Here is an 18,352-nt window from a genome sequence, read left to right on the forward strand (position 1 = left end):
GTCCTTAAGACAAAGGACTGTGTGTGACTCTTGCACTGAGGGTGTCTGACTCTCCCCAGTTTCAGCTGCAGCTCTTGGCCCTCTCTATTTTTAACTTTCAGCTGGACAGGGCTTCTGGATGGTTAGAACATCAGAGTGAGGGGATGTGAAATTACTGTGGTGCTGTTTCCAGACTGATAAAGGGATGAAACATCAGAGCATGAGCAAAAGAAATCAATTTGATCACAGCATCCACCATTAATTTGTGGAAGCTGACACTGATGAGCAGCAGGAGTGAGTGGGAAGATGTAAAGCTCCAGCTTTGTCTTCTGCTCCTTAGATACACAATATCTCTGTCCACCCCCACTTTGTCTCTGATAAGATGTGGGGTGAGGCTTCATTAGACATTTGATCTGTGGTTAATAAACCCCCTGCCACAAGACTGGAGTGTGTTCAGGGGGATGCTACCTGTGCTGGGGAAAAAATCCTGGGATGCTCATAGCCTTGCTGAATTTTAGCAGCAGATGGGCAGAAAGGAAGAATACTTGTGCTCTTCTTGAGGTAATCTAGGAGTTGTGTCACACCCATGTCCTCATCCCAAAATGAGCACAGATCTTTATCACTGTTTCATGTTACATTGCATTTTTCTCCCTGACCCTTTCTTGACAACAGGGATGGCCCAGCAGTGCCCTCCATTCTTGTCTTTGGTTTGAAACCAATCGTTGTGAGCTCTGCTTCATCCTAAATTCCAGGCCTTGAGATTTTGAAGACAGCATCAGATGTTGCAGTTCTTGCTGTTCTTTACAAAAGCCACTGGTGTGGTGGTGGGGAGGAGAGGAAACAGAGCCTGTAGCTATTCCTTTGGAAGTACAGACAGACTGTGACCTGCAGGTGACCACGTTGGGGCTGTGTCTGACACAGAGACATCCATCAGGTTCAGAAGGATGTGAAATTCTTGTTTTGCGTTATTTCCCCTTTACTGCTTCCCAGATTTCATTAAATTTTCCATCATGCTTTGTTTCATGTGGTTTGTCTTGCTTTGGAGCAAAGCAAACCATATTAATTTGGGAGTGATGGAGGGGTTTAGTGTCTGATTCATAACACGTGTTGGTGCTCTGCAGATTAATGATCCTTTCAAAATCATGACTGTTGCATTATCAGACAGTATTATTACGACCTGCCTCGTTCTATTTTGAAAGCTTTTTCCAAGTTTTTCTTGGGAATTTTGCAATAACTCTAAGCAGGAAGGGAGTGGTGGGTCATTTCAAAGACAGCACAGTGGGAGCTTCTCTAAGATACCAGCCCATTTGTCCATCAGAGTTGATAGTCTGTCTCTAGTGGTAACCAGTATCAGATGATTCAGAGAGAGACAATGACATTGTGAATAATACATTTCCCCAACCTTGCAGTGCTCTGTCTGGGCAGAAGGCAAATTCCTTCCTAATGCTTGCAGTGATTTGCTAATCCTCTGAAGCATAATAATTGCATTAATTTTATATTCCGTATCTGTAAACATGCTATTCAATGTCAGAGGAGGAGGACACTCTTCTGTGAAATAATCAGAATAAATCTTTCACAAGGATGGACTTTTCTGCTAAAAATCAGTTATTTAAAAAGCATCCATTAGGTATAGTATTCTTACTATTCTTTTTAAAGCAGCTGATGTGAAATACTGCTCAGTTTCTGTGCAGCTCTAGAGGTGTCATTGCTTTTTAATTTAAAGCTTTCCTTTTTGTCTTTTATTTTATTTTTTTTTTATGTTTTTAACTGGGAGATTTATTGTAAGTATGGCTTGTTATTGCCTTTAGAGCAATGGCAAGCCCAGGGAATTGCCCGTGGAGGTTTTCATTCCCAGATTATCAATTTGAAGTAAATGTAGGTTGGTGATGACCAGAAGTTACCATCTGCTTGCTGTTTTCTAGACTGCATAATGAGTTTCTGAATCTCATCTTTTTCCACTGATGTCAGCCTGTATCACAGAAAAGTATCTTTGTAGGCGTTTAATTAACCCCCAGCCCCTTTCTGAGGAGAATTAACTCTTCTTGTACCACAGCCAGGCTTGAGGTGCTTTATTGGCCTTGAAGCTCTCATTTTTCCAGACTTTATCAGTAGAGCTCTTTATTGGACTTGAGCACCTCCTTCATTCCTCTTTAGGGAAGATGGAAGCACAGCTCACAGACTTCAGTGCCTCTCCATCCAGAGTCAAACACCTGCTTGAGTTTTTTGCTGGTTTGGGGGCACAGTGTTCAACAGCTCCCAGAATGAAGCCCAAGATGTGACCCCAGTCTTGCAGTCAGGGGAGTTGTGAGCATCCTCAGCAGATTTACTCTTGTGAAACAAGTGCTTTTGAGAACTCTGGTGGACTTGGAGGCTGCTTTCCAGATCAGGACTTTCTTCAGGAAGTTCTAAGTGGTGTAGAAGCATCCTACAATCCATGGTGTCATCAATGTGCTTCTGCCTTCTGGGAAACTGGTGATCCCAGCCAGGGTGGGGAGCATCGTCTGCCTGAAGCTGCCTCTTTTTCTTTTTTTTTTTTTTTTTAGATGAGCTGCTCTCATTGTTAGGAATGTCAGGGGAGCTGTGAGCATCTTCAGCAGATTTATTCTTGTGAAGCAAGTGCTTTTGAGAACTCTGGTGGACTTGGAGGCTGCTTTCCAGATCAGGACTTTTTTTCAGGATGTCCTAAGTGGTTTAGAAACATCCTACAATCCATGGTGTCATCAGTGTGCTGCTGCCATCTGGGAAGCTGGTGATCCCAGCCAAGGTGGGGAGCATCGTCTGCCTGAAGCTGCCTCTTTTTCTTTTTTTTTTTTTTAGATGAGCTGCTCTCATTGTTAGGAATGTCAGGGGAGCTGTGAGCATCTTCAGCAGATTTACTCTTGTGAAACAAGTGCTTTTGAGAACTCTGGTGGACTTGGAGGCTGCTTTCCAGATCAGGACTTTTTTTCAGGATGCCCTAAGTGGTTTAGAAACATCCTACAATCCATGGTGTCATCAATGTGCTGCTGCCATCTGGGAAACTGGTGATCCCAGCCAGGGTGGGGAGCATCGTCTGCCTGAAGCTGCCTCTTTTTCTTTTTTTTTTTTTTTAAATGAGCTGCTCTCATTGTTAGGAATGTCAGGGGAGCTGTGAGCATCTTCAGCAGATTTATTCTTGTGAAACAAGTGCTTTTGAGAACTCTGGTGGACTTGGAGGCTGCTTTCCAGATCAGGACTTTCTTCAGGAAGTTCTAAGTGGTTTAGAAGCATCCTACAATCCATGGTGTCATCAATGTGCTGCTGCCTTCTGGGAAACTGGTGATCCCAGCCAAGGTGGGGAGCATCGTCTGCCTGAAGCTGCCTCTTTTTCTTTTTTTTTTTTTTTAGATGAGCTGCTCTCATTGTTAGGAATGTCAGGGGAGTTGTGAGCATCCTCAGTAGTTTTACTCTTGTGAAACAAGTGCTTTTGAGAACTCTGGTGGACTTGGAGGCTGCTTTCCAGATCAGGACTTTCTTCAGGATGCCCTAAGTGGTTTAGAAACACCCTACAATCCATGGTGTCATCAATGTGCTTCTGCCACCTGGGAAGCTGGTGGGGAGCATCCTCTGCTTGAAGCTGCTTTTTTTTTCTGGTTTTTTTTAGGTGAGCTGCTCTCCTAGTTAGGAATCCTTTGGTACTCTTTGGAACACAGTGATTACTCCTTGCTACATTCTAATCCACATCCTCCAACTGGCAGATTGCAGTGGGTTTGCTGTGCATCCTCCTGAGCTGTGGTGTCACTACCTGAGAGGAAAACACCAAACCCCAACCCACAGAGCAGCCAGAGGTGCTGTGACACTGCTCCTTGTGCTGTGCCTGGGGGGTGGCTGCTGGCCACGGGGCCATGTCCCATCTGGGAAAGAACTGTTGGAAAAGGCTTGGCTGGAGCCCAGGGATGGCTCTGTGGTTGTAGTGTCAGGCAGTGATTGTTTCAGAGGATCCCATAGGATGGACAGACTTCCATGGCAATTTAGAACTGCTTGAGTATCACCCGGACAGAATTTATTTAACAGACACAAAGTCATGGTTTGTGTTGGGTTCTCCAGTAGAACACTGCAAAGAGTCCTCAGGGTTCCTTTGCAGCTGTAAGAATCCCAAGAAGAGCTTGTGGAGAACAGATTGTGCCAAAAGCTATGGGTTGCTGAAGTCTCTGTTCACCAAATGGTCCCAGTCTTCATGGGAAGTTCTCTGCTGGAGGAGAATCATAGAATCCTAGAATTGGCTGGGTTGGAAGGGACCTCAGAGCTCATCAAGTCCAACCCTTGCTCCACTCCCCCGTGGTTCCCAGCCCATGGCACTGAGTGCCACATCCAGGCTCTTTTGAAATATCTCCAGGGATGGAGAATCCACCCCTTCCCTGGGCAGCCCATTCCAATGGCTGAGCACCCTCTCCAGAAAGAAATTCTTTCTCATGTCCAACCTAAACCTCCCCTGGCACAACTTGAGACCTCTTGTGCCCTCTTGTCTTGCTTGGCCTTTTTGCTTCTTGCCCTGTGCCTTTGCTTTGGGAACTGTCCAGGGCAGAGTGTCACCAGGTAAACTTGTCCATGCCTTGCCAAATGGTCTTTCCTTTTTCCATCACCCTTCTTTCCTGTGCTGCTCCACATCCTGAGGCTTCTCCTCCATCTGACTGGACAGAGTTCATCCTCTTCCTAGCTGGGTCACACTCACTCATATTATTTTTACTGCAGCTCATTTCCCAAGACAAAGTGTTGCTCTTAGACACAGTATGGATATAGACCAAGAAAACTCATCTGCCCTCTGTCCTTTCTTATAATTTGTGCAAGGGTTTCACCCAGGAGCAAGGGGCTGCTGCTTAGGTGGGCTTGTTTGTGTTCCGTCCCTGACTTAATCTGTTGCATCTCCTAAAGGCTTCACTGCAGGGGTATTTGAGGCCCTGAATGCCCTCTGGTCAATTAGGTCTGTAAAGCATTATTTATTACTATTATTTTTTTTTCAAAGTGGGTCAAGCCGTTTTGGCATTTCAGGCGTTGATTCCTGGTTCAATTGGAGGCTTTGGTCGCCATGGCAACGGCAGAAAGCGTTTGTCATGGCTGTGCCTTGGGATGGATTCAAACTTCAGGGACTGAGCAGGAGCAGGGAGAGTTTGGAGGGGCTCAGGGCAGGGGGAAACGAGGGGGGCAGAGCTGCAGTTTTGAGGGGGGGTTGTGGTAGAGGTGAAAGGCTGAATGGGCAGAGCCTCCATGTGCTCACCCATGGGTCCTTCATGTGAGTATCCAGCATTGCTCAAACCTCAGATAGCATGAAGTGGAGTCAGACCTCCTAAATTTGATCAGCTCTGCCACTGGCTGCAGGGAAAACCTAAGAAAGAGCCTCTGAAATTCTCTTTTTTATCACAGAAGTGGTAATCCGTATGTACCAAACCCAGTATCTATGGAGGGATTTAGTTTGGGGGAGTTTTTTTAGCTTTTTAGCAGGTTTCATCCCAGTTTCACGTGCACAGCTGTATGTGCAGCTGTATCCTGGTTTTCAGCTGGTTATTTTGTGCTTAAACTCAGTGCTCCTTCAGAACTGCAACCTGGGAGCAAGCAAAACCTCAGCTGGATTTGACTTGGTCTTTGTAAAGCTGAAACTCAGAGTGAAACTTGTGAGTGTGGACTCCATGAACTGAAAATGAGAAAGAGGTTGTGGATGATAAATTCAGGTTTTGTAGAGCTGTAGAAAAGTAATGGGTCTGTGTGTTCCAACAAGTGCAGTGAAATGTGACTTGGGAATATGGGCTTCCAGTTCTTGCCTTGTCTCTCTGGGCACAAAACCAGTTTATGTTGGATCAAGCATTCTGGGGAAAAGATTTAGGAAATTTGATGTCATCCCAGATAAGCACAAGCACAGCATGAGCATCACAGTGTCAGAATTTAGAATTCTTAACCATAGGAATGGCAATTCAAAATAATTTCCACCTCTGGAAGCACCGTGGGTGAACTTCAGGTCTCAGGACCATTTACACAGCACCTTCTGCACATGGTTGCTGGTTGTAAGTTGTACACAGGGTGCAGCTATGTTAGGTTGTTAAAACAGTGTGTAGAGGAGAAGTAGCAGCAGGAGGACAGAAGAGGTAAAATGCCCATTTTAACCAAATCAGCTTGAAGCCTGTGGAGAAACCCAACACTTCTGTACTTTTCAGCAAGCTAAAAATACCCTGATAATTTTGCTTCGTGGTACACCTGAAGTGTTGCAGGCAATGCTGCTGGGGAAATGGTCCAGCTCATTTTTTGCCTACTCTTTTCTTTTGTTTCAAATATGATTTGGAGAGTTTAAAGCTTGACTGTTGCTGCAGCTGTGTATTCAGTGTACCTGAGTCCTGACCAGGGAAGGGGAGGATGCTGTTGGCTGATTTCACTCATGAGCTGTGCCATTTTTAGGTGTGATCTGTAAAGAAACAAGCTAAGGAGGGTAAATTACTCCTCTGGTCTTTTCACTGGAGCTAACTGGGGGTTTATGTGGCATTTGAATGAGCAGCTTTTGATTATTCTATATCTGTATGATTCTCAGTCTATTAAGTCAAAAAAGGAAACAGAGCAGAACCTGTAATTTTCATCCATCTTTCTTCCTGCTTACAGAACATTTTGCAAACCCCTTTGCTCTAGCCTGCTCATTATCTACCTGTACTCCCACACTTTATATTCCTGAAAATATCTTCCAAGGGTTGGCTGTGAAGTGCCATGCTATTGTTCTTGACAATTGCAAGCTCCTTGTGTGTCTGAGTGTGAAATTTGATTCTGGTAATGTTTGTGTAAGCAACTTGGTTGTATGCTTTCTGCAGATTGTTTCAGGAAAGTTTGATCACTCACGTGTTAACATATGCAGTGAATAAATAGAGAATAAATTCTGAGACCAGTTCATCTACTACTAAACCAAACCAAACTAATCCTAGTAACTTCTGGAGGGGGTGTATGACATTATCTACCTGTATGTGCTAACTAACATTTGTAAAATCTGTTTGGTATTTTCACAGCTAAGAGGTGGATGTGATTTTTATCTGAGAATTAATGAAGCTCAGGCATGCCTTCAGCTTTTCTAGCTTTTCAGAAATGAAATGATCCATTTGAAGTCCCTCACTGTACATCCCATTTTAAGAAGCAAACTTAGTTTGCTAAATATAATTGAGCTTAAATTATATCCCTTAAGGGTCCAATTGCACTAACTTCTTTAATTCCACCCCTTAACAGTTGTAATTCCCTTATCCTTCTTCTTTTGCCTGCTCTTCTGTGGCTCAGATGTGGCTGGTCTGCTTTCTGGTGCCCAGAAGATAGCAGGGTACTGTAAGGGCTCAGCATGGCCAAGTTAGCTCAAGGTTTATCCTTGGATCAGCCCGGGCTCCACCAGAACCTGGGCTGCAGAGCTGAGCAGTAGCAGCTGGCCAGGCTGGTCAGAAGTGGATGTGACTGCTGAAGGAAATGAAGTTTGTAGGGAAAACTGGATGTAGCATTTTGTGGAGCATCTGGATGTGTATTTTGAAGTGTCTGGCAGGAAGGAGAGGCATCAAAAGAGAAGGAAAAGTGAGGAAATCTGGGTTTTCCTGTTCTATGTAAATACATGTAATACACATAAATACATCTGGCTGCTTTCTGATGTAGTATTAGGGCATTTGCTGAAAATATGAGATGAGAGGTTCCATTCCCCCAAATGTGTCATCATTTCCATAAAACTCTGTAAGGCCTCGCTTTTCCCCATTATGAAAGGGGAACTTATTTTTTTAAACCATAAAAGCTTTTATGTTATAACAAAACATTTTCATGCCCAGCTTTGAATGGTGTGGGAAAGGATGATTTGATACAGGAAATCATGATTGCGTTGTCTGTCACCACAGCTCCCCCTCCCATCCCCATCATTTTTTATGATCTTTAATGGAGTGCTTCCTAAAAGATATGATTCCATTTTTGTGCATCCTGTTGAGAACAGTTATACTTGATGAAATAAAGGAGGGACAGAGTGGGACTGGAGTGAGAACACTCTGACTTCTTCCTCATTCCTGAGCGCGAGCTTAGGTTTGCTAAGCTCAGCTCATCATTTCAAACTCTCAGAGCCAACAGGAGTGACTGAGTTCATTCTCAGATGAATTGAAGAGTGGGAGATGAATTGAAGAGTGGGAACAGCCCCTGGCAGGCCATTGCTGTTCCCACTGCCACTGGTAAATAACTGGTGACAGTCTTACTGGGGACACAAAGCCCTAAGCGTGGCGTTGGGCGCGTGGCTTCGGGAAGGTGGATTTGCCCTCTGTGCCAGCAGAGAAATCCACGAGGAACATTCCACTTCAAGGCATGGGTAGAGCTGCTTTCTGTCCGAGCTGAGGATCCTTAACCCTGCTCTTTCTCTCCCTCTCTCTGCAGTACTGCCAGTAACTCCAACCGCAGCACTCCTGCCTGCTCCCCCATCCTGCGCAAGCGCTCCCGCTCCCCGACACCGCAGGACTCCCAAGGAGACACCATGGTGGAAAAAGGCTCAGACCACTCATCAGACAAATCCCCTTCCACCCCAGAGCAGGGGGTACAACGGAGCTGTTCTTCCCAGTCAGGCCGCAGTGGGGCCAAGAACTCCAAGGTGAGGAGGGAGCAAATGGCTTTGGTCAAGATGTGCACGTGTCCCCAGTGCCAGACTCTCTGTCCTGCACTGGCTTGGTCCTCTGCCTTTTATTTTCTGGCTGATTTACCTCCTCCTTCCCCCATCACACTTCTGAAAATCCTTCTAGCTTGGAGCCATTTGCATAGGTCATACATCAGCACAGCTCTACCACCCTCTCAGCAACCCGAGTGCAGGCGTTGCTGATGGCCTGTACTTCAGTTCCATAGTGGCTTAGGTGGGCTGACTTTCCTGCAGAAAGGGCCCTGGTTCCTTGGGAAGCTCCATGGTTTAAAGGAAGACCTTGAAAATCAGCTGTTGCAATTAATTTCTACCACCTGGATCATGAAGGGTCATGGAAGAAATCAAAGTTGCTCTGTGCAGACAGCCTGTGATGGACCCCTGAATGTCTCCAGTCCTGTGCTGGGATGAGGTTCAAGTTGCACAGAATGAGTTTGCCAGTCCTCTGCATGTTGCCTCCAGTCATAGCAGTATTCTGACTGTCTTGGCCAGGGTAGATGATAATGTCCCTAGAAACCTAGGGACAAATACCTAGGAAGGTATTTTGTGTTTAGACCACGCTAGAAACAACCTTGTCTGTGCTGCACTGAGGAAAAGGGGGTCAGGCTTGGGGACTCTGGATTTTCTGTGAGCAGTGGGACCTGGAAAAACATACATGAGGGGTTTGGGAGGCAGACATAACCTTTGAATATAACCCCAGTGTTAGTGGTGTGTTAGAGGATGGTAACTGTCAGGAGCCACTTGAGTCCTTCAGGTTTTTTGAAGTGAAGTCTTTCAGCCTGAATAACTTCACAGTGTCACAGGTGTAACTGGGATGGCTCCTGTGAGCTGAGTTTTAGATCTTTGCCCAATTTATTGCTGGATTGTGTCACACACAAAAGAATTCTTCATCTATTCTCCTTTGTGGTCTCTGTCAGCGTAACAGACAGGATTCCCTGGCCCACAGTCACTGGGCTGAACTGATCCCTCACCTCTTAGGAGGAAGCATGAGAGTTCTAAGGAAGGGGTTAATGGTTTGGTTTATTGGTTTGTTTGGTTTTTTTTTTTTTTGGAGATGAATCATTTGAGACCTGTCAGTTCTGAGGCTGCTCTTGAGGGCAAACTGATTTCCTGTGCCCACAGGAAGCTACAAACACTGATGACACCCCCACGGGTGTCACCAGCAGCTTGTCCCCAAAGGAAAGCCATGTGGATGGGAGGCAGGCAGGATGCTGGGCACACCATGTTCAGATGTGGGGGGCCCTCTGTCAGGAAAATGAAATCCCTGGGAAGGAGGAATTACAGAGATGACTTGGCCTGGCCCACAGAGTGCTGGGATTTAAGGCCGTGGGAGTGTGATTTTTACCAACACAGCGACTACTAAAGCTTGACTTCAATTCATGGTGCTTATTGTGAGGAAAGGGGAGGGGGGGATGAGGTAATGCTTCCTGTTGGGTTTGTGGGTTGTCCTTCTCCTGATCTGCGAGGTAATTTTTCTTCTTTCCTTAATTTCTCTCTTTTCATTCCTGCATGCTTTCTCTCCGATTAAGTCACACAAGCGCCTCTCCAAAGTAAGCCTTCTTTTTTCTCTCCTGTCCCCCACTGTAGAGTTGTCTCATCACTCAGAAACCTCCCCGTGGTACTGAGTGGTGACCCCAGCAAGGCATTCTCCTGATGCTGCTGTGAGAATGTCAGCAAGAGCTCAGCCCCATGCCTGTAGCTGAGAAGCTGGTTTCACTTCTATCACTGGCATCTTGTTAATATTTGCTCACACAGTGTGAGAACTGGCCTGTTCATCACACTCCTTTAATTACTTCCATCTGATTTTAGACTTGGTTTTAAGGTTTGTTTTCCCTCTCCCTTGATGTGAGCTGCTCTCTTTGCAGGGAGAAATCTGCTGGCTTTGGTAGGCTGAACAGCACCATTATCCCTTCTCTTTCCTCTCTTCTTACTTTTATGCCTTCCAGAAAAAAGAGCTGATCTTCTTAGCTTCTTGCCTGCTTTTTATGATGAATAGTAGTCTTGTGGCCAGTGATCTCAGCTTACCACCCTTGCACGCTTTTCTGTGTGATGAAAATATTAAAGATCAGTGATTTCAAATGAACCCAGCTTAAACCTGTTAGAACAGACCTGTCCCAAATGAATTGTGTGAATTCATGGGCTCACTTTGAAAGGTAATCAGTAGAGGATCCTGTTGTGGGTGCTTGGATTGGAGATAAGCTCTGTGAGATTTGATCTCACATCTCTGCTCCCCTCAGAAGAGAATTAAACTCAGAAGCACAGATGGGATGCTTGCTGGACAATGTGCCAGGCTGTTGGCATTTCCAGGTGTATATAAGTAAAGTTCAGCTCAGAGTGACTTGGGTGTCTTCATAATCCACAAAACCAAAGCCTTGGCCTTTCCCCAGTCAGTGCTTTAGATTTAGTTCCAGGAAAGTTCTCAGTGAGGTTTATCATGCTGGTTTTCCTTGGTCATAAGGAGTCTTGTAACCATCCTGACCTTGCTGGTGTCTGCTGGAAGCTTCTTCATGTTGTATTTTTTTTTTTTTTAGCCAGTTTGTCTTTTGCTTGGTAATTGTAGCTTGGAGGACTGTGGGTCTGGTGTCTCAGGTGAGCTGTGAAAGAAGTGCCATGGAAAATAGAGGTCTGGAGTACTGGAGAGCCCTGAAAGGATTGCTGGTGAGTAGAGGTGTGTGGGTCAGGACAGGTGATGGCTGAGGTGAGCTGGAGGTGCTTTGCTAAAACCATGTGGAGGTTTGTTAGGAGAGACAAGAACATTGATAGCCAGCCCAAAATGCACGTGTAGTGGTACTCTGGTGTGCTTGCAGCCAGCCTCTTGCTTTCCTGAGAGAGAAAAGCCAACAACTTTAAGAAAAATGGAGAAACAAGAGAGAAGGGGACCTCGGATGAATTCCAGGATGAGGAAGCTGATGGGAGGGATTCTGGGGGTCACCTCTGTCAGAGCCTCCTGTCCTGCTGTGCCCAGGCTGAGCCTAAAGCAGTGTGAAGGCTGAATTTCTTTTCTGTGCTCCACAGCTGCCTTTCTCTGGTATGAGGGAGGCATCTCAGGAATAATCAGCCCCTTGGTTTTCCCCATACAGGTGATGCTGGCATCTGTTCAAGACAGGGACAGGTTAGCAACGCAGAACTTTAGGACAAAGTTGTCAAAATCTCCTTTCTCAGCCTCTTCTCCTCTCCCCACCCGTCTTCTGCCAGAAGAATGGTGTGATTTTTTCCAACCTGTCTTGCTAATGAAATGAAGCAGCTTGAGCCCATGAGTTTGATGCTGTGTTGATACAATTGCTGACAGATCTGCTTGAAGTCCCTTGCCCCCTTTTTGTCTGTCCTGTTGTCGTGCTGCAGTGTTGCCGTCAGAGGGAGCGCTTCACCAGGAGTTTTTAAGCACTGGATTACAGCTGTAAAAAACCTTTTTTTTTTTTTTTTTTGGAGCTTGCTTGTCCAGGCTGTCCACTAACAAGAACCAAACCACCCATAGGTTTGCATCAGCCTTAGGCTTTCAGTTAGAAACACCCCTGCTTCTGGAGCAATTTTCTGAACTCAGAAAAAAAAACCCAAAACCAACCCAACAACCTTTTGCAGCAGCCAACACTGGAATAAGTATTTTTAACTCTTTTGCTCTTGCCTAAGGATAAAAGGGATTTTCTCTCCATTGCAAATCCTTCCCACTGCCTTTACCTCACAGTTTGTGTTGATGATAAATTTGGATTAGAGGAGAACCTGAATTTTGAGGGAAGCCCTGGAACAGCTGAGATCAGAAGGGACCTCAGAAGGTCTCTTGTCCAAGCCCCTCCTCACAACAGGGCTGATGTGGTTGGGTCAGCTCAGTCTGAAGCCTTGGCCAGCCACATTTTGCAGACTGGAGATGTCACAGCCCTGCCAGACCCTTGCTCCAGTGCTTAACCACTCCTGTGGTGAACAGGCTTTTTTTCTTCTATCCTAATACAACTTCCCTTACTGCAGCTTCTGACTGTTGCACCTTGTCCTTTCAGTGTGTGGTTATGAGAAGAGTTTGGCTGTGTCTTCTCATTTACCTCTCCCATTGGATGGTGTAGTCCCCCTGTAGGCAGTAGGTTATGGAATTCTGGTTGGTTTGGACTGGGGTGAGGGATTTGGGAATAAATTCCTCAATTTCTTTGAGTTATTTGGCCATGAGCTAATAGAAGGCAGATGAATAGCATGGATTTTAGATGTACACAGGTCAGGAGAAAGGGCTCTGGAATCTGTTCTGATCTCTGCCCTCACCCTGGTTCTGTGCCTCAGTTTCCCCAGTTGTAAAACAGACTTAGAGATACTTCTGGAACTCTGTGCCATGTCATTTGCTTGAGAAGAGATTTCCAGTCCCCTGGAAGCAGTTATATGTAGGAGTGAGTTGTGATCCTACTCCTAGCAATGCTGAAAGGTGGAAACTTCTTCATTGCAGAACATGCAGCTGTCAGATCATTAACCCATGGAGATTTAGAGGCAACACAATGTCACTTAAAGGCTCAGAGGAAAGAAACACAACATTTTGCACTTTCCTCAAGTTCTCCTAAGTTCTTCCTGCTTACAGCCACCACGTAACTATGAATGCTGGTGTCTGCTCCTGTAGCATCCTCTCTGCAAATCAATTACATCTTTTCCTCTCCTGTGTGCAAGTCCATTCCTCTGTTATTTATTTGTTTTCTCTTTTCAGTTCTAATGCTTATGGTTTCTTTTTCCAGTATGACAGACTTAACCTGCTCAAAGTAAGAATATGTTTTTCCTTTTTCTTTCTTTCTCCCCTCCATTACACTAGCTCTTGATTTTCAGTTTGCATTCCTCTATATTCTGATCCTCAGTGAATTAAAAAAAAAAAAAAGTTTAATAAAACTGAAGGTAGAATCAAGGATAGTCTCCCTTCTCTTTGGACTTTCTCTAGTCTGTTCTACCTGCAGACAGGGGTTAGGAGGAAGGACTCTCCTTTGCCTTGGCAAAAGATGAGGCTTGATTGTCACAGAATCATAGAATCATTGTCAGTGCCATGGTGTGGAAGAGCTGAAGAAAGGAGGAGCTGCAGGAAATGGAAATGCAAGGGGGGAAAAGAGATTTACTGCCCTTAATGCATCAGAGGGGAATGAAATCCTGTTGCATGGTGCTGACACCACAACCTCTGCCCCCTGGTTGAGAAGACACAGTGACAGTGATGTCTCTGTGTTGTCTATGCCAATTATAGCTTGATTATGATTTTTTTTTCCCCCTCTGGAATCTCTGAGTTATGCCTTTTGCTCATTAAGGCAGACAGATGGCAAAACAAATCTGCAGGAAAATCACTTCATCTTAGACTCTGTGCTCCTGAGGACAAGGTGGTGTGTACAAGGATTAAGATTAATTCCCCTGATTTTTTTTTAGTATGGGCTGAATTGCATAAGGCTTGTTCCATGTCCTACTTGCAGAGAAGGATGACTCCAACCAGACCCTTTGTGAAAGGAGGGTATGGCCAAGTATGGAAAAGTGTAGGAAGTAAGAGGAAATTCCTCTGAGTTCATGAGCCATGCTGTGTATTCAGCTCTTCAGTTCATATCTTTCCCCCAGGATCTGGGGAAAGGCCTTAGATCTGTTCCTCTTATTAATATCAAACTTTTAAAGTATTTTGGCATATCCTGTGTTATTGTGGGGGTTTTCATGAGACACCAGTGCAGAGAAACTGCCCCAGCTTGTGGGAGATGCTGCAGAAATGTTGTGCAGCATCCTGCTGTGAATGAGATCCAGGTGCCCTGAGGTTGTCTGCTGGAATGGTGTGTAGGCACCCCAGGGAACTGAAAGCAGGGAAAGAAGACTGTAAGGTGTTCAGGGAAAGCTCTGGTACAATCTGATCTCATTAACACTTTGTGCTTTACCTTCCCATGGTCAACACCCTGTACCTTGTTGGTCCTGTTGTTGGGCTACCCCAGGGCAGGTAGTTCCCTTTATATTCCAGACTGGGAATAAAGCTGTGAAAAAATCCTTCAAGGTCAGAAGCAAGGAAGAAATGCAGTGAAATGTTGCTTTTCTCCTTGTCTGTTGGACTCAGCTCCCCCAAGTGCCATTGCTGGCTGGAAAAGGGGATGGGCAGAGCTGTGTGGGTGCTGACACCCACTCCCCATGCTGGCCAAATGTCACTGACCACCCAGAGTGGTGCAAATGTCCCCAAGCTTCATTGCCCTGAGTCAAATCCAGCCTAAAATGGGGGATGCTTGTACTTTCTGTCAGTTCTGCTCAGTGTCCTGATTGGAAAGGCAGCCTGACTGGCGTGGGAGTGTGAAGCTTATTTCTTCCTCTCTCTCTCTGCAGATAAATCTTGCCTCCAGCTGAAAATTGCCAAGTCTGACTTTCCAAGCTTTTCCGTGTGCTCTAATGTGACATGTGGCTTGTCCTTCCAAACCACCTGAAAATGCCATGACAAGGACAAAAAAAATCAGATGTGCAGATGATGCAAAACACCGTGCACTGAAATTCTGAAAAAAATCCCAGTCTTTTTTTTTTTTTTTTTTCCTTAGGTTCTCTAGTGATTTTCTTCAGTGATTTTCCTAGCCTTATACATGTGTCTCTCTCTTAAAATTCAAAATCCTAATACAAGTTGAGCCTGTTGGCTTTGGGAGTAAAATTGCATCCCTGCCTCCCGGTGGTTCGGTTCCTCCAGGGTTTATTTGCACAGGGGCTGTTCAACACAGTGTGATTTTGGCAACGTAGCCAGCAGAGGTGAAAGAATGAGAAGGCTGGAAGAGAAGTGGCTGGGGAGGGCTCTGATCAGCCCCTCTGTGGCTAGCAGGTGCTGCTGCTCTGTGGAACCCTTGCAGTGTGAGCTGGGGGGGTGTTTCTGCACGTGGAGGTGCACACCTTGGCCTGAGCTGTTTCCTCTGATGGACTCGTGCTTCTGGATTTGTTCTTGGTTCCAGTATCTTGAAATAGCTCTGTTAGACAGCACCATGAACACCTCTGAAATCTCCTGTTTAATCCCACTTGCGCTTTGCTAATTATAAACAGCCAGATTGGACCTAGTTTCTCTGTCCAGCTTTTTGATCCTAAGATCTCTGTGCTAACTAATGCTTCTCTTTTATTTTGTCCTTACAGAAAAGCCAGAGTTGGTATAATGTAAGTACTCCAGTTTCTCTTGTCCCTGGGTGAATTTGGGCTGGGTACCTGGGGTGGGGGGAGGGTGCAAAGGGGCTTTGCAGGGGCATTGGGGCGTGCTGACCATTTCCAAAAAGAGGAGGTGTGGAAATGGCTCAGAACTGGCAAAGGAACACTGACATCCTGAGGGAAAGGATGCCAGAGAGCAAAAGCTTGGTCTTTCCAGTCGCTCTTCTGTTGATCTCCACTCTGTTGAGTGTCCCAGCAGAGCTGGGCTTGACGTGGTCATCAACAGAGCTGCCACCGGGCAACCCCTTTGCATCTCTGAGGGTGGCGTGGGGTGAGAGATTTTTCTGTTGTCCTCACCAACCATCCTCTGCTTCTGCCTTGATCTTCTTTCCCTTCTGCAAGCACGAGTGGCAGGGTTTTTGGTACAAAGCTGGTGCTGTGCAAATTTCCACAGCTGGTGTCACCTTTGCATGGTTAAAGCCCCAAGCCCTCCAGTGTTTGGAAGCAGATACCAGCAGCACCTGGATTTTGTAGGCAAATGCAGCAGCTGGGCCCTCTTGCAGCAACATTTCCTACCTTCCTGCAGCCTAAGGCATCAGATCCAGGGTGGTCAGGTTGGGCAGAGGCAGATTTCTTTTCCTTGCTGTATCTAATCAGCAGGAGGCCAGTAGCAAGGCCAGGAATCTCAGAAGCATAGAGGCAATGGTGTTAAGAATTCAGCAGAACCCCTGGTGACCTAAAGGTGACTTTTGCTATTAAGCAAGAGCTGTGTCTGGCTGTAGCTGCTGAGATCCATCCCCTGCTGCATGATGCTTTGCTGTGGTCTGCTTCTGTGGGTCTCTTGTGTTTTCATGTCCTCTCTATCTTATCTTTTTCTGTTCTCTTGTTTTTCCTCTATATATTTTCAGCATGAGAGACAGTACATCCGGAGAGTAAGCACTGGCTGCATTTTTTGTGGTTTCCCCCCCCAATTATTTTCCTTTAGAAAGCAAAACAAAGCCATGTTCTAGTTAGCAGTGACATTCTGGCCAGATAAAAGCAGCAATGTGGGAATACGGGTTGGCCACAAGCTGCAGGAAGGCAGTCAATACTACTTGGCAGTATTACTACCATTAAAAATTTGCTAATGTGTCTCCTTGATAAAGTTTCCCTTCTTTGCCAGCTCCCTCCAGGCAGGATTTTTCTGGCATTTGGACCGTTCTGATCCTTCTCTTCCTTTCCCTACTGAGAGTGGCTGTAAAAATGAATCTGTTGGGGATACCCCTTCTCCTTTAATCACTTCCCCTACTTTAATTTTATATAAACCTCACTATGCTCAGAGCAAACACCCTCCACATTGTTCTTTGTAGTCAGTTCAGCAGCCCTGGGTGCCAGGCACTGCACAAACACAACCCAAAAATATAGTCCCCAGAGCATCACTGCTCAGAGTGCCAGTTTTCTAAAAGGATTTCAGGTTTTGCTGCTTTTAACTGGTCTTTTTGTCTTCGTAGCACTGTATCCCTCTTTGCCACTTGGAACCCTTCCTTTTCCCTCTCCAGGATTCCTTTTTCTCTACTTTTTCCTGAAGGTGCTACCAACTTCTCTCACCTTGTGGGTTCTCCCTTGAAGCCTACCAGTGCTTTTTGGGATTGACATCCCTACCAGACTGAGAAGTGGGAGAAAAGGGGTAAACCAAGGCCATGGATTGGTTTGGCAGGAGATGTGCCCTTCCTTGGTCTTAGCATGCTCTCTCTGCTTTGCTTTCCAGAGGACAAATGCAAACTGGTCCTGAGGCACTGTGAGATTTAGAAAAGGACACTAATTTGAGAATAAATATGGTCAGCCTTAATGGGGTTGCTTTGCATTCATGTCCTCATGGTGGAAGAGCAGACCACGGCTGGGCTGGCTGCAGAATGAAGAAGTCCCTGGGTGGTTTTTGTGCCCTTAGTGAGGAACCACAGAGATGGAGGCTAGTTTAGAATTAATCTTAAGAAATGAAACTCAGTTTGTTGGTCAGTTGTGGTTTAGCCCTCAGGAAGCAGTTTGTGTGAGTCTGCATGTTGCATTTTTGTTAACTGATTTATTGTTTAAAAAAGGTTATTTATGGACTATACCTAAAAAAGCAAACTTTCTCCTTAAATTTGTTTACTGTAGATCTGATGTGCTCTAGAAAGGAGGGAAATTTATCTTTCACTTCCCTGATGACATGAAGGATGAGGCTGCACTGGCTGTGGGGCTGGCAGGAACTCCACAAGTTGATAGAAGGAACTTGTCACCCAGCAGACATCATTAAAATTAAAGCTAAACTGGAGATATTTTGCTGCTAAGGGTAAAAGCTGTCACCTATGTTGTTCTCTCTGGTTTTTGGGTGAAGGGCCTCGTTTCTGAGTATGGAGGAACTCTCAGTTTTTGTGTCTTGAGGTCAGCGTGCAGTTGAGAACACTGAGCCTGGCAAGTCTGCTGTGATATTTTCTGCCCTCTTCTCTCTCAGTTGGGCTGTGGATCCTTCTGCTGCCCTGGCTGGTCCTAAATTAGGCTGTACATCTCCAAATTTCTGCAGCATTTCTAGCTGCCACGTTACAGCAAGGTTTGATTCTGGAAACTGTGGTCCCTGTGCTGGGAGATCCTGGGAGAGTCTGCAGAGCACACTCCCAGAAAAGAGAATAAGATAGGCTTGGAAAAGTTAAAGCAAATATA

At 45.6% G+C, this 18,352-nt stretch overlaps 1 protein-coding gene across 12 annotated transcripts in view; it reads left to right on the plus strand.

The window, feature by feature from the left end:
* GRAMD1B (GRAM domain containing 1B) overlaps positions 1 to 18,352 on the plus strand; it is a 111,288-nt gene that overhangs the window by 70,371 nt on the left and 22,565 nt on the right. For 5 of the 12 annotated variants that reach the window (XR_011730683.1, XM_071769189.1, XM_071769183.1 and 2 more), the window contains 5 exons: positions 8,350 to 8,560; positions 10,129 to 10,149; positions 13,300 to 13,323; positions 15,668 to 15,688; positions 16,585 to 16,608. Coding sequence is in view for 10 of the 12 variants with exons in the window: in XM_071769189.1 (XP_071625290.1) it covers positions 8,350 to 8,560; positions 10,129 to 10,149; positions 13,300 to 13,323; positions 15,668 to 15,688; positions 16,585 to 16,608 (301 nt within the window). In the remaining 2 variants the exon portion in view is untranslated. Of the gene's footprint in view, positions 1 to 8,349; positions 8,561 to 10,128; positions 10,150 to 13,299; positions 13,324 to 15,667; positions 15,689 to 16,584; positions 16,609 to 18,352 lie in introns of those variants that run through there. The other 7 variants (XM_071769182.1, XM_071769188.1, XM_071769191.1 and 4 more) reach the window with 5 other exon arrangements.

The sequence above is a fragment of the Heliangelus exortis genome, chromosome 26, assembly GCF_036169615.1.
Source record: "Heliangelus exortis chromosome 26, bHelExo1.hap1, whole genome shotgun sequence".
NCBI classification, from domain to species: Eukaryota; Metazoa; Chordata; class Aves; order Apodiformes; family Trochilidae; genus Heliangelus; species Heliangelus exortis.